At 36.4% G+C, this 16,236-nt stretch overlaps 1 protein-coding gene across 2 annotated transcripts in view; it reads left to right on the plus strand.

Moving 5' to 3' along the window:
* LOC150101042 (tyrosine-protein kinase Src42A-like) overlaps positions 1-16,236 on the plus strand; it is a 156,507-nt gene that overhangs the window by 85,944 nt on the left and 54,327 nt on the right. For both annotated transcript variants that reach the window (XM_090401646.1, XM_090401645.1), the window contains exon 3: positions 3,768-3,931. In XM_090401646.1, the coding sequence (XP_090257772.1) occupies positions 3,768-3,931 (164 nt within the window). The remainder of the gene's footprint in view (positions 1-3,767; positions 3,932-16,236) is intronic.

Below are 16,236 nucleotides of genomic sequence, written 5' to 3' on the forward strand. Positions count from 1 at the left end.
AATAATAATAATATCTTCTCTTTGTCCAGCATTCTCACCTATTAACTTGAAAACTATTACCTTAATAAAAAATAAAGAAATAATTAAATCCTGTCCTTAAGATTTAGACATCATGGCAATGCTGGTATTATTGTCAGTGTGTACCACTCAGACACTCTTGACCTTATTAAGCTGCATTCAGACCCCTTTGACATTTTTAAATTATTCAGATTCACCATTAACTCAGGTTATTTTTCATGTAAAGGAAATAATATACAATATACAAGCAGCTAGATGGGACAGCATTGAGTTCCCTTCTTCATGCTTTCTCCCTCACAGCTACTCACAAATCAAGCTTGACTGCACTGTTATTATTATTATTAGACCCCTCCAGGCAGTCCAAGATACATCAAGGGAGGGCATCTACTCTACAACTCTCCATCTCTACCACTCAACGTCATCCACCAACCACATCATCTACACCAACGCCGTCTACTGTCCACCACCATCACTAGTATTTTCACAGACAATCACAAACATCCATGCTCGCTGCGGGATTCAAACCCACAGCCAAAAGGCTGCGGATTTGAATGAGAGTGGATATGCTAACCACTCAACCAACCAGACCGGCTGTTTAGATCAGTACTTCCCAAACTTATGGATGTAAAGGCCCCCCCCCCCCCCTTGGAAAAATTAAAATATTTCACGGGGCCCCATCAAAAAAAAAAAAAAAATCGTAATACAGACATATATTATTATAATATTTATTGTATTTATATTCAATACAAAACATACACAGTGAATATTGCAAAAATGAAATGCAAATATTACATTTTTAGCATCTTATACACATTTGACATGGCACACTTAGTCTTAAAACATTTTAAATTTGTTTTCATTATTTCACAGCCCCCTTAACAAAACTAACGGCCCCCCAAGGGGGGGACTGCGGCCCACAGTTTGGGAAGGGCTGATTTAGATGATGTGATTGCTAATTCATCTCATGGCCTACATACCTTAGATATATTTTTGTGCATTTAAATAACTAACATCCAAAATTTCATTACATTATAAAAAAACTAACAAGTGTTACCCCTTCCTAACCACACTTGTGATATGACTACCAAATAGTTCATTATTCATAACTCACACATACAACAATGTACTTACATAAGCACTCACACCACCATCAATCCCAAAAATATAGTGTCCTCGAAACACTTACAGATTCTGAAATGCTTGTTCAAATGACAGCCCTTCAAACTGAACTCGCCTATTAACTTGGTTACTGTTTTAGCTAATAGCATCCTTTATAAAATAGACAAAATATTAATAGCATGTCCCCATTTCCCCTTGTAACCCACATACAAGATCACAGCAAAACTGTTCCCATCTCTTATATTAAAGATTAATATGAAAAGATAGCTCAAGTTCTCCCTATATAATCTACATTCCACTTCAAGCAACACAACCTTTATCCATTTTCCTAATGATCAGCTTTATTCTCGTGCATATCCTGAGTGTATAAAATTCCTTGTGCCTGCAGCTTAGCCTGCTTTAGATAGTCTGGTAGATCTGCTGACATCTGCCTTTAAGAACATAAAAACTGAATCTGCCATCATCTGTATAGCAATTCAGGACTAGCAGACCACATTCTGGATATTCCTTCATTCAAGATTAAATAGAAGAAGTCAGCTGTACTGCATATAAGTTGCTATAGCTCGGAGAGACTATGTTTAGAAACTATCATCAGCTGTGATGAATTCCTATTTATCATAGCGAATCTTAAAATCCTTAACACTTCTTGCATTAACAACACGTTCTGGTAATGCATTCCATTCACTGATAATTCTGCATGTAAAAAAATCTACTCCTCACACCCCCTCTTTACCACACTTTTACATAACTTCCATTGATGACCTCTGGTTTTCCTTCCTCTTGCCTTCTACTCTTTTTATAATCTCATCTGGATTAATCCATTAAAACCCTCCCACTGACTTAAATGTCTCTATGATATCACCTCTTTTCCTCCTATCCACTAACCTCCCCAATCCACATTTTTTCAACCTTTCTCCATAGCCAGGAGCCCAAAGTCCTGATATTGTGCGAGTCATTTGCCTCTAGACCCTCTTCAATGTGTCCACAACACACTGAAAACCAAGTGACCAGATCTGAGCACAGTAGTCCAAGTGTGGTCTAACCAGTGCTTTATACAGTTGCACAACTACTTCCTTATCCCTACGTTAGAGTTCTTCTTATCATAGTAGCACTATGATGTACAGCCTTTTCAACACTAGCAGTATGCCCTCTAAACTTCAGTCTGCTGTCAACCATCGCTCTCAAATCTCTAATCTCATCCAGTTTTTTCTGCAGTATGGCACTGTCAATATAGTACACTGCCTTATATTTGTGCACCCCAAAATGCAACACCTTGTGCTTATTGATATTAAAACTACAGCTACACTCCTTTGTCTCCAAGTCAAAAGTCTATTCAAATCTTCCTGAAGGGAATTAGCATCAGCAAACAACTGAAGATCTCCAGTCAGGTAGTATATTCATTTCCTTTCCTCTGGTGTTATTTATGTTGTGACACACTGTTATGAGTTTGAAAATGTAATCGAGGCAGGGTGGGGGGAAACTTACAGAATGAAGTTAGGAATAAAAAATTGCAGTTTTTAGGACACATTAAGAGGAATGTCCAGTATGATCATCACAGAAAAGCTACATGGAAGAAGACATGCTTGATATTACTATATGATATAGAGCTCTGAACAGGCAAAAGTGGCATGCAGATCTTTAGAGATGCACAAAATAGTAGAGAACTATGGCTACTAGATTGGAATAAAAGTTAACTTTCTATGTACATGCAAAAAATACTAGTCATTTAATACAAGCTGTCTATGAATCATATGTCTTCTAAGAGTGTATTAAGTATCATAAGTGTGTGGTCCATTTTGAGCCTCACCTATGCTAAAAAGGATGGAAGGATTTGTTATAATAATCAGTTGTAACAAATCTGTTTACATTTGGGATCCAGTAGATACAGCAGCTGGTCTCATAAACTTACCTTTGAATCTAGAACTCCATTTCCACATCCATGGTAATCTTATATCCTGCAAAGAAATGACAGTATCATGTACATGTGACAAATCCATGTGAAAGAGCAAAATATTTTTCACTTGACTATAAAGCATGTCAAATATTTTAATTAGCTTTTAATTTTAATAGTCTATTGCCTTCAGTTGGAGTGAACTGCTAATTTGCCCTGCTCTCCATTTACTATCAGTTTAATTTGAAATTATTTACACATATGTTCTCAAATGTCCAGAAAGAGGAGAAGTGAATTTGAAAATACAAAATCTTTAATAGAAGCTATAAACAACAACATTAGAAGAGAAATATGAAATTTCAAGCCTTCACAAATATGAAATGAAGGCTTGAAATTACCTTCAAGCTTCATTTGTCTCATTCCACAATAAGCCCTGTCTTAAAGAATAAACAAAAAAATCCATGTTATTTATATAGCTCAAACTGTCTTTCCAAGAACATAACCCTAATTAATGACACAGCCTGTGAAAAATTAAGGTTCAGTTTACATTGGCTTGTTTAACAATAGTTGAGCTGTTAAAATGGAGAACTATTGTATTATAAAATCAGGTCTTATTGTAAACCTACAAAAGTTTGGATGTTATTTGCTTTATGCTGTCCTTTCTCATTTTCTAATAAAATAAAACATTATATTATGTGTGTGATAAATTCATATCATGACAATCTTTTTTCCTTTGCAGTTAGAGATGGTGACACAGTCAAGCATTATCGTATACGACAATTGGATGAAGGAGGTTTTTTTATTGCTCGCAGAACAACATTCCGCACACTTCAGGAGCTTGTAGAACATTATAGTCAAGACGCTGATGGGTTGTGTGTTAATTTACGCAAACCCTGTATCCAGGTATTATATTGTGCATTTCTTAGAAATGCCTACTAGTATCATCTAAAGTACCATTTAGTTAGAGACAATTTTTAAAAGTGCATCAATTTTCATGATATCTGCTCTCTTTACACCTGAGCTTCTGATCAGAAGCCATGTGTTTACTTTGACTTCCAAAGAATGCCATCAACAGTTTGAACTGTAGGATTAAGACTCCAGAATACTATATGAATAACTTGTCCATAACACTGAGTCTGGAAATATTTCATTTTTATATACAAAATATTGGAAAAATTATATGGATTCTCCCATATTTCTGAAATAGTACTTACCAGTAATAAAACACATGGCGATAAGTCCTAATGCACAGTCCTAATGTTGTACCAGTACCAGATTCACATGCCATTTTCCTTCCTGTTCAGAATTGTTTCCTCAGTCTCTAAATTCAAGCTCTGATCTCTTAGATTATTCTTGAATCAATACCCTGCAGTTAGTCATCTTATGGACTCATTCTACTTCCCCATGTTCTTGAGTGACTTATACTTGGCATAAAATGAAAAACCTGAAAATCCAAGTTATCTGGAAGGAAAACTCTGCCATGTCAGTATAAGATCAGCTAATTTATCACCCATTGAAATAAGTTACCCAGATTTAACAATTTAAACCTCTAATACTCATTTCCACTTTCCACCCCAGTGTGAGCTCTTATACTGAACATGTAAGATTTTTTTTTTATTCAAAAATCTCCATAGCTATTTTATTAAATTCAGACAGTCATTGTTCTGCATCTGTCGATATATTTAATAGATTTTTTTAAAAAAAGCGTATCGGTGTGGAGAAGAGATAGAGCCATTGTTAAAAGAATGCTGTGACATTTTCCCCATTGTTGGAAAGACCTTGGGGTCAAATCCCATCTAGAACATGGAACCTTGATAGGAGCATTTCAATGGAAAGAATAGAGGTAGCTAGTCACTTGTATACTTCAATTTTTTTTTCTCTTCGAAAGGAAACTTCATAGCCTCTAAATAATATTAAACTAACTAGGGCTTCTGATCCAATATCTAGTTCTCACACTCTTCTGGTGGACTACATTATTACCTTGGATACCAAATGAACAAAGGTATGCTGGCAGTTTGAGACTTAGCTAACCAAATTGCAGTCCATTGGCTTAAACCCAAACCAAAAATGACAATACAACATCAGAAAATGTCACGATCAGGGGCATGCCAAGGGTATTTGCCGCCCAGGTGCAGACTTTTATCGGCCGTCCCCCCTAATACTGCATTGTATAATCCAAATTAGATATTAGCTACATAAAATGCCTCCCTATCAATGTTGCTGCCCGGGTGTGGTGCATCCCTCGGATTGGTGCAGCCCTGGTCATGATGGTCTAGGACATTTCCTGTTAAACAAGTCCTCCTTACACGCTGTTTTCTGCAGATGCCTTTCTCCAGTTCTGCTGTGCAAAACTTGGATATAGGGGTCTGCAGGAAAAGTGAAAGTAGAGAATTACAGGAGTGTGGTCTGACAGCACCTATCAGTATACTTGGTGTTGCTAAAATGAAGAAAACTAAAACAGGTAATGTATTATACTGCTAAATAATAACTGTAAAATGTGATATTCATGTAATAGTGTTCAGGGAAGGAAATTAGTAGCTACTAATTCACACAAAACACAATAAACAAAAAGTGAAGAAGTATTGATGTGGGCAAAGCTCAAAATGGAGGAAATTTAGACATGGAGACTTATTTGTACCTTTGATTCCATGTGTTATGCAATGAAAAAAAGGAGAGGAATTTTTTAATCATTAGAAAAAAAAGCAGCTAACAAATATAAATAAATAAAATCTAGTCCTGTATTTGTTATTGGAGCTCTAAATAACTGAGTACCTGTGATTTACTGAGGAAATTAATTCTTACTCATGAATTCTTCATGAGTTCACATTAATAATTCACATGAAGAGATCACAGTCAGATTTTTCTTATTTTCTATATTATTTTTGATTTGTGATATCGTGTGCTGGTTCAAGATATGAGTATACTGGTGATCAGCATTTAGTTTTGACTAAGATAAAAATGAATATAATTTATTTTGTATATAGGTTTGCTCAAATATATACAAATGTACAAAGTTTTTTGAAAGAAGCAAAGTTTGAGTGGCTTTTAGAGGTGAACTAGAGACTCGGATATATACAGATAATATTGAATTAAAAATGAGTGACTGTCATTTTTTTTTATTAACTCATTTTTTAAAAATCTAAAGAAAACACTGATTGATATAGCTGGTAAAGTTATTTGCCAGGATAGAAAAATCCAAATGCCACAGGACTCAAGAAGTTGGAGGCATTCCTGGTTTAGTAAAAATAATAGTAAAAGTTTGGCAAGAAACTCAACATACACCGTGAGAGAATACAGAGAAAAAAATTTAAGTTATGTTCTTAAATTTTCTTAAATTAAATAAGATAAATATCATAAAGGTAGGAAATTTGGAGACTATTGGGAAGCTACTCAGGGGATATCCATAACATTCTTAAGACTTAAAAATGACACCAAAGGAAATTTATGGCGAATAACTAGCTATAGATGTGAAAGATATTTGAAGTAATAATAGAAAGATTGTTTACATTAACAGTAAGAGAAAATGTTTATGTGTACAGATGGACACCTTAAGTGGTATCACATTGTATATTAATGCATATAACTTAAAAAATAAGCTCATGGGAATGAAATTATTAATGAGAGAAGTTAGTAACACATTTTGGGATTTTTGAATTTTAGCTTGATGATGGAATCTGTACAGTTGATGGCAGGAATATATTACCATATTAAAGGTAGGAGTTATAATACTATGGTTCAGTTAGTTAAAGAGAAAGAAAAATAGTATTATTAACCATCCAAATGGCTACAATGATATATCAAAAATCTTATAAAAAAATATTGGTGTGCAACTTTGTGAGCGAAATGGTGGTGAAATGTAAATTTGCACGAAAATGCAAGTGGCATGGATTTTTTGAGAAATGCGGTATGCATGCTTGGGGAGAGAGAGATTAAAAATATTTATGTGGAGAGGAAAAATAAAAGAGATGAGAATTTGAGTGTGTAAAAAGTGCAGCATATTTATGGATTATGAGACGTTGAATGTAAGTGGTAGCAGACAAAGGATCGTGGATGTAGCTACGGGAGCAAGCCTAGTTGATGTTATGGCTAAGTGCTTGAGCTGTAATGGTACGAGTGGGCGAAAGTGGCAGTGAGTTATCTTTGTTGAATGGTAAGACAGCATGCATACATAACAGCGAGTTAACAATGGGAAGTGGTATGAGCTGGTGTCAAGTTAGCAGTAAGACAGCAGACATGGAAGATGGTGAAAATGCGATTTGCATAAATTGCACTGAAAAACGAATTCAAGATATGAAAGTAGAGTTAGCAAAGATGAGGCAAGAGATTAAACATATGAAGAATGAACTGAGGAGAATTACGGATTTGCATACGAATGTGAGGAAGAATGGGACGAAAGATTTCAAACAAATATCGAATGATTTGAGAGTGGCAATGTATGGAGATTCAATGATAAGAGGTGTGGCAAATGAAAAGGTACACAAGATCTGTTATCCAGGAGGTAGAATGAACTTTTGCCAGCGAAAGGGTTGGTAGTGATAGTTGGCAAGAATGATCTGACTGGTAACAAGAAGAATGTAAGGAGAGATGTCATAAGGTTGTTAAGGAGAGTGAAAGATAACAGCGTGGTAGGTAAGGTAGTCAGCATGTTGCCCAGGTATGATGATGATGAGTTGAGAAGACAAGCGAAGATTTTGAATGGTATGCTAGCAGAGTTGTGTGAGGAGAAAGGAGCTCATTTTGTGTGTGTGTAGGGGGGGGGGGGAGAGTATGAGGGGCAGATAGAGTTGTATAAAAGAGATGGTATTCGCAAAGATAATATTCACAGCATTACATAATATTTGAATTTGGTGTGAGTCAGTTGGAGAAACTGTTGCTGCAAGAGAGAATGATTGAAGTGAATGTAAGACCTGAGAAAGCAAGAGGTGTTGTTGAAGAACGGGAGAGTAAGGTAGGCAAGCTTATGAATCAAGAGGTGAGTGGAGAAAATAAGAGAGCAGGAACTCAGAGTGGACAGCGAAATGGGGGAGGACAGGGTGGATGGGAAACACCATGAAAAGTGTAGATGATAGTTTCAGGAATAGATGTGTGAGTGCACAAGAAAGGATTAAGACAGTCAAGGATGTGGGGATGATATTTAGGTCTGGGGAGGGGTGTAGTATCAGTGATGATGGATAGGGTGGAGTGTAGAGGAGTCATGTCCAAGAAGTAGGGTAAGTGAGACTTGTTATAGAAATAGAAATTAACTAGTGTGTATGTTTACAAATGCTAGTATTTGAAACAAAGGGAATGGAATTGTAACGTTGATAGAGTTCATTCACCCAAAAATTGTTGGTATAAGTGAGACATGGTTGAACGAGGATGATATTCTGACAGGAATCGAGATGGAGGAATATGCACTCATTCACAAAGATGACAGAAAAGTTGTGGCCTTCTAGGGTGGAGATACCACGAGCAAATGCTGACAGTGGTTTTGAAGCAGTGTGGTGTAAAGTGGAGGTGGACAGGATGAAATATTTAGTAGGGTGGTGCTATAGACCTGGTAATGTAGAAAGGAGTGAGAAGGAATTGTTTAGACAAATTGGTCTGGCTAATAAGAAAAAGGTGATCATTATCGGCAATTTCAATTATGGTCATATAGACTGAAATGAAGAGACAGCATCAGGAACCAAAGAGAATGAATTTCTTGAGTTTTAAGGGATAATTACCTTAAGCAGTACGTAACAGAGGCCACACGTGATCTTGGATTTGATTATCTCATCAGAAGATATTGCTGTAAATGAAGTGTCACATTATCCTCCAGTTGGTGAAAGTGACCATGAAGTGATCACTTGGGTGGTGGCCAGCCATATCGGGACTTCTGTAAGCGTGGAACTATAAGGCAGGTGATTATGGCAAACTCAGGAGGCAGCTTGCAGTGATATCATGGAATAAGAAATTGCATGGGAAGAAAATCAATGCTGCTTGGTCTCAACTCAGGAATTATCTGTCAGAGGCAATGACAGTGTATTTCAAAGCTCAGGAGATTAAATAAGGTAGGTGTAAAATGGATGACTGAAGAAGTAAAGAGTACAATCTGGAAGAAGTGGAGGCAGCACAAGATGAGTGGCAATAATCATTTACATGAGGAGTACAAAGAGCAAGCAAGGAAGGTGACTCACTTAGTAAGGGTAGCAAAAGTGTAGTATGAGCAGCAATTAGCAAATGATGCTGAATGAAATCCTAGTCTTTTTTTTTTTTTTTGATAAGTGACCAGTAGAAAGAAGAATGATTATTGGAGGATGATGTTGGTCATTGATAAACATGATAAACACTGAGGAGGATATAGAAGAGGTGTTACATGGCCAATTCATTAAAGTATTCCATCCTTGTGATTTTAACATAATACAGAATTTGAGAGCAGTGGGAATGGGAGTGGAGTCACTGATGGTGAGTGAGCAGCAGGTATATGAGGAATTGAGTAAACTTGATGTCAACAAGACCATGGAACTTAATGATATATCACTGAAGGTCTTCAGGGGATGTTCCAGAAAATTAACAACAGCATGAACGTACATTTTCAACATGAGTCTTAGATTATCCCAGGTTCCAATGGCAAAATTGTTCCACTTCATAAAGGATGTGATACGACTAAGGCTTCAAATTATAGGCCAGTCGACTTGTCTGGAGTTGTGGTGAAAGCGTTGGAGAAGCTAGTGAGAACAAGGATTCAGAACTGGGTGGTCAGCAGCAGAATTCTCTTTAATGGACAGCATGGGTTTGCTAAAGAAAGATCGTGTTTTAGCAATCTGCTTACTTATTATAACATTGTAAGTTTATGCATTTTGGCATGAAAAGATTACCAGCTGCGTACCACATTGATGGAACTATACTCCAGAAAATTTATGAAACCAGGGATGTGTGTGTGTGGGAGGGGAGGAGTATTAGTGGATAGGGAGTTAAAGTTTAGAAGGCATATTGTAAAAGTGGCTGAAGCATCGGATTACTTGTTTACTGAGAATACCCAGACAAGTAGATTATTATACCTCTTTATTGAGCCTTGGTAAGATCTCATCTTGACTACTCTGTCGGGACCTGTCACTTGGGTTTCTTAGGTATGAAGTGGTGGTGTATCCAGAGGAGGGTGACCAAGATAGTAGTAGGTCTATGGATTGAACTTTGAAAACAGGTTGAAAATACAGAAATTGGTTGACAGGCAGAAAAGGGGTGATATGATTTGAGACATACAAACTACTGAAGGATTTTTACAAGATTAATACAGAGGAAATTTTTCATAACAGGTCTGGTGGTGGTGGGAGAACTAGGGCTATCCTTGGAAACTGAGTAAGAGTGTAGTTAGCAGGGGTGTCATGACTGGATTTTTTCCTTGGAGAGAGGTGAATGAGTGGAATAAGCTGCCAGTGTATGTTGTGGGTGCCATGACTGTGAATAAGTTCAAAACCAAGTATGATAGACACTATGCAAATATTGGATAGTACTTGGCAATATGTTTAGGGCTTCCCTCGATGAGTCTAAGGACTCCATGGAGTAGCCCATAATAATATTAATAGCAAGAAGAGTGAGAGCATGGATTTAAATTGCAGAGAAAACTAACCATCTTGAAGAGTTGTGAAAACTTCAGATATTAATAAGTTTAGATCAAGGATTTTCAAATTTAAGGCTGTTAGTTGTTCATGAATTTCCTGAGTGAGTTTTGTTTTTCCATTTTTTAATGCCTCAAGTGCAGATTTTGAGTCGCTGTAGATGATTATTTCTTCTGTGATGTTTATTACTGGATTTGAGAGATAGAATTTGAGAGCTGTTTGTATGGGTGTTAATTCACAAGTGAAGTTTGAAGATACTTTGCCAGCTGTGGTTTTGATTTGCATTTCCTTGCCTCCAGGTAGAATTAAATCCTTGAACCTCCTTGGTTGAGTACTTCATCAGATGATCCATCAGTGTAAGCAATGACATGGTTTGGATTATTTAAGTGATGTATAGTGTCAAGCCCTTTTCTTTTATTTTCTTGCTGTGAATCCTTTTTGAACAAGGTTCAATGAGATTTAAGTTTATCATTGTGGTTTTCGGTAGAATAGTGGAAAAGAATGGCTCTTTGCTTATTTCAAAGGATAGGTGCTCTAAGTCAAACCGTTTTCTAATTTCTTGATCATATTGTAATGTAGATGATTTCTTTAGTCTAGATTTTCTTGTCCAGGCATCGAAAGTCCTGAGTGAGATGTGATCCTGTTGGTTGCTCCTGATTCTGCTAGTGAATTTAACTGGAGAGTTTTCTTCTGTCTTCTAGTATGTGAAGCCCACACTCTTGTTGAGCTTTTAAATTATTTGTGGATGAGACTGCACCTATGATAATTTTTTCTACTCTTGATTGTACTTTGTAAAGTTTTTTTTTTTTTTTTTGAGCTAGTAGAAGCTGGAGGCCAGATTGATGAGGCATATTCCATAGTGGGTCGTATGAGTGCCGTATATGTAGTTTTGAGTGTCTTCGGTTTTGCACCCCACTTTGTTCCACAAAGCCTTTTTATGATATTAAGCTTTTTAAGAGCTTTATTAGATATATTTGTAATATGAGTTGTAAATCTCAGTTCAGTGTCTAGCATTAAGAAGTGTTTTGGAACCTGTTTTTTCTATTTTGGTATTATATATTTTGATTTGAGGGTTGTAATTGTCAATTTTTTCTATCAGTGGAGAAGATGTTCAGTTTTTTCTTCTTTTTTTTTTCTGGGTTTATCTGTAGTTTAAGTTCCTTTGCCCATCTTTCTAAGCCTTTTATTGAATTATTTAGGGGCCTTTTCAGATTGTTGAGGATTACTGCTTGTGTGCCATATTGCTATATCATCTGCATAGCATGCTATTTTTGTGTCATTTATTATGTGAGAACAGATATTGTTCATATAGATGAGAAATAGGAGTGGACTTAAAACAGAACCTTGTGGTACTCCAGTCCAAGTTCGATGCATGTTGGAATAGATTCCATTAACTTTTACTTTCATTTTTTTTCCTTTCATGAAATCTGAAATCCAAATTAATGCATTCCCCCTTATTCCAGTATCGTATGCAATTTTTATTAACTTTTGTCTCCAGACGCGATCGTAGGCAGCCGTGAGATCCAAGAATATTGCTGTTGTCTTCTTTGGTGGTTTTTCTTGAAATCCATCTATGACTGATTGGCAAAGATAAAATAATTGATCTTCTGTACTTTGTTGAGACCTGTATGCAGTTTGGTAGAAGTTGATCTTGTTTTCTAAGAGCCAATTCATAAGTCTGGTATGTATTATTCTTTCGTTTAGTTTACAGAGAGTGCTAGTCAAAGCTATTGGTCTGTAGCTGTTACGGTCACTAGGGTTTTTGTTAGGTCTTAGTAAGGGTATAATGACTGATGTTTTCCAGATTTTTGGTAGTTTACCTGCATTCCAGGAGGTGTTAAATATCTTCCGAATGCAGTTTTTAGCTATTTTCCCCATGTTTTTAATCATATGTCCAAAGATAAGACCAATTCTGGGTGATTTGTCAGGGTCAATTTTGACTAATTGCTGTTTCTAATTCTGTCATTGTGAGGTCCTGAGTAAAGATTTCTTCAGAGGGATAAGTTCTGGATTGTATTAGCAGCTGTTTTGCAATTTTCCTGCACTTTTTGTCTTCTTTGTTGTATTGCAGCTTGCTTGCATTAGATTAATGTTTGGCTAGTAAATTTGCCATCTGTTTGTTTGTTGTTGCTACTGTATTGGTTCCTGAGGAGACTGTGTTTGAAGAGTGATCAGTATCCGGAAGTGTTGCATTGTTTAATAATCTGATGATGTTCCAGTGTTGTGTCTTTCGTTGGGTCTAGTTTATTTCAGAATTCTTCCCACTTTTTTTTGTTTGCAGTTAGAAATTTCATCTTCTATGTTTTGAGTTAATTCTATTAACTTCTTTCAATGATCATAGCACTGATTTGTGATCTTTCCAAAATGGAACCCAATTGTTTTTCCTGAGACCTCTGGGAATTGAATATTTTGCAGCTTTCTGTATGTTGTTAGTTAGTTCTAGTAGTTGCTGATCAAGTTCTTTACTGGTGGGTGTGCCAGTGCAATATGTTTCTAATAGTTGTGTGTATTAAGGCCAATTTGCTTTTCTGAAGTTCCAAGATCTCTTTGTCTGTGATTTTTGGTCTAGCCGTAAATTAATGGTTGTGATATATCTATGATCACTGATGGCATTCTTTAGTATTTTCCACTGGGTAAGACTCGCAGTTTCATAATCTACTGCTGTGATGTCTAATGCTGATTCTGTGCCTGTTGTTTTTGAGAGATATGTATTTTGCCTGTTGTTTATGATCTCAAGGTTTAGATCATCAATTATGTCTTCTATTTGATCTCCTTTCTGATCTAGTTGTGGGGACCCCCAAGTTGGGCTTTTGGCATTTAGATCTCCTAAAAGGATCTTTGTGTCCGACTTTGTTTGACTTGGTTATTGAAGTAATTCTGTATTTTTATCTGTTATCTGGGTGATATGTATTGACTATTGTAATAATGCATTTCATAGAAATATCTTGACTGGTTGAGCCTGTGTTACTATTTATACTGCTGTTTGTAGTTGATATGATTTCTTTATATTTGATGTGTTTGGTCCTTAGGAGTATAGCTAGACCTCTGCCAGAACAATCCGGTCTGTCTTTCCTTAATGTTGAATAGCTTTTGATTTGAAGCTTCAGATATCGATTTAGTTTCGTTTCTTGTAAGCATGCAATGTGGATGTCATTTTTGTATAAAATGTTCTAAGTTCTTTCATCTTTTTTGAGTACTGTTGATGTTTAGCTGAAGTATGTTGGGAGTCATCGTAGCATATTTCTCATCGAGATCTCGGATTGCAGTTCTTGATGCGTCGGCTACCCTGGATGCGCTAGTAAGTTTGCGATCAGAACAGATGCTCTTCATGGAATACATGACAAGAATGCACCACTCGGGGTCTAGGTCCCCCCCCATGCCCAGTCTATTGATTTGAAAAGCACCTGATGAGGTATTCCTAGTAAGTTAGAGCATAATGATATGATTCTGCATCATGCTGAAATACTACTTTCAAGAACATCATCAAGAAGTTGTGGTTCAAGAAACTGCTGAAGCATATCAATGTGCACAGTTCCTGTGACTGTTGCTTCTGAAAAAAATTCCTAAATTTTTGATTTTATTATCCCATTACTTTAGGGAAGTCCTTTTACCATTCTGTGAACAGATGGTTTTTCAGAAGCCCAAAGATAAGATCAATTCCAGGTGATTTGTCAGGGTCAGTTTGACTAATTGCTGTTTTTAATTCTGTCATTGTAAGATCCTGAGTAAAGATGTCTTCATAGGGATAGGTTCTGGATTGTATTAGCAGCTGTTTTGCAATTTTCCTGCACTTTTTGTCAATTGTAAAATCAATTGACAATTATATCAATTGATTTTACCACAAGTGTGAAAGTCTGCATCATCGTCACTGAACAAGATATAGTTCATTAGACTGTTATTCTGAATTTGATCAAAAATTTCTGCATACGTTCCTACTCGAGGTGGATAATCATCTTCATGCAGGTCATGCAACAGTTGTATGTGGTAGGGCTTTTTTCATCAGTGTTGAACACAAAATTCTGTAAACTGTCTTGGGTATGTTTGGTCTTAGAGATCCTTCTCTGATTGATTTTGGATCCTCTTCAAACATTTCTCAAACTGATTCAGTGCTTTCACATGGTGTACTTGGGAATCTATTTATCTTCTCATCATGCACAGATCCAGTTCTTTCAGAATTATTCACTAGTGCTATAATCACATGGTTTGTAGGATCAGGTCTATGAAATCTTGAAAAGTTCTGTCTGATTTGTCATTGTGAATTTTAGGTCTGAAAAGAAAACATTAAAAATTTAATTAATTTTTATAATGAAGATTATAAAAATATCTCTCACACATTACAAATGCAAAAGTATTATGTATGGAAGAATAAATATACTTGTCATAATGAAATTTATTTGAAAATCACAGTTTTACCAAAACACTCAGTGACTTTTAGAACCCCTGTATAGATTAAACAACAATGGTCCAAGTACTGATCTCCAGGGCATGCCACTGGTCACTTTAAATCTGGTAGTTGGAAGTTTTTCCACTTGGTTATACTATAAATTAACATGTTCGCTGCCAACTATGAGTATACTCGTAGTTCGTATATGAGCTTCACAAGCCAACGTACGAGTATACTCGTATGTCGATTTACCGACCTCCTATGCCAAACACGAGTTAACATCTCATCTCATCTTCTTTATACCCTCTTTTACCTTGCGGTGTCGAGGGTCCATTGATCATCGGACCTCAATCCGTTTACAGGATAAGGTGGTCAGCCCTATGCCCTGGTATATCCTATGGCCTGTAGTGTTAAGTTCTCAAGGCCAGTTTGCCTGCTTTGCGGGATGAAAAACCCCAGAATAAACTGGGGTTTTTCACCCTGCTGTCTACGCCCAAGACTGGCTAACTTGGCTATGGCTGAGGAAGATCCTTCAGCTCCTCACGTCACCGACGGGAATCGAACCTAGGACACTCCTTCCCCAGGCATATGGTTGCGAAGCGCATAGCCACTAGGCTAACCGCCCGGACTTAGTTAACATAATTACCTTAATTTGGACCCTTGGATTCTGAATAAAGTGGAGGCACATCTGGGGGCCTGGTAGATGGGAAATAATTTCAACTAAAATATAGTATATTATATATGTGCCTCAGAAGCCAACTACGAATATACTTGTATGTCGATTACCAACCTCCTATGCCAATTGCGAGTTAATCCGTATTATAACACGTAATTTATAAATCAATTTAAAACTAAAAAAAATCAATAAAAATAAAAACAATCAATAAAATAAAAAAACAATTTATTCAAATTGAGAATGGTACATTTTAAAATAATTTTCCATGCACGATGGTGGTTTTTCCTGGTAAACAGGACAATAATAACGTGTTTCATGTACACACTTCAGTAATACTCAATAGACGGTAAATTACAAGGACCCATATGAAGTAAAAGTCCAAGAAATAATTTCATTTCAGGTATGTCTGTTGCTTTCCGGTTTGAAATTCTTTGACTTTTTTTGATCTGCGCTCGGCTTTGCTCAATATTTTGTAAAGCATATAAATTGGCTTGTTCTACTAAAATTGTGAGAAAATCTTCAGAAAAGAAAAGTTCAACTAACCTTTTGATACTGAAATTTCCATTGT

Source organism: Typopeltis vanoorti, chromosome 12 (genome assembly GCF_054136105.1).
Source record: "Typopeltis vanoorti isolate ZY-2024b chromosome 12, IOZ_Tvanoo_1.0, whole genome shotgun sequence".
Taxonomy (NCBI): Eukaryota; Metazoa; Arthropoda; class Arachnida; order Uropygi; family Thelyphonidae; genus Typopeltis; species Typopeltis vanoorti.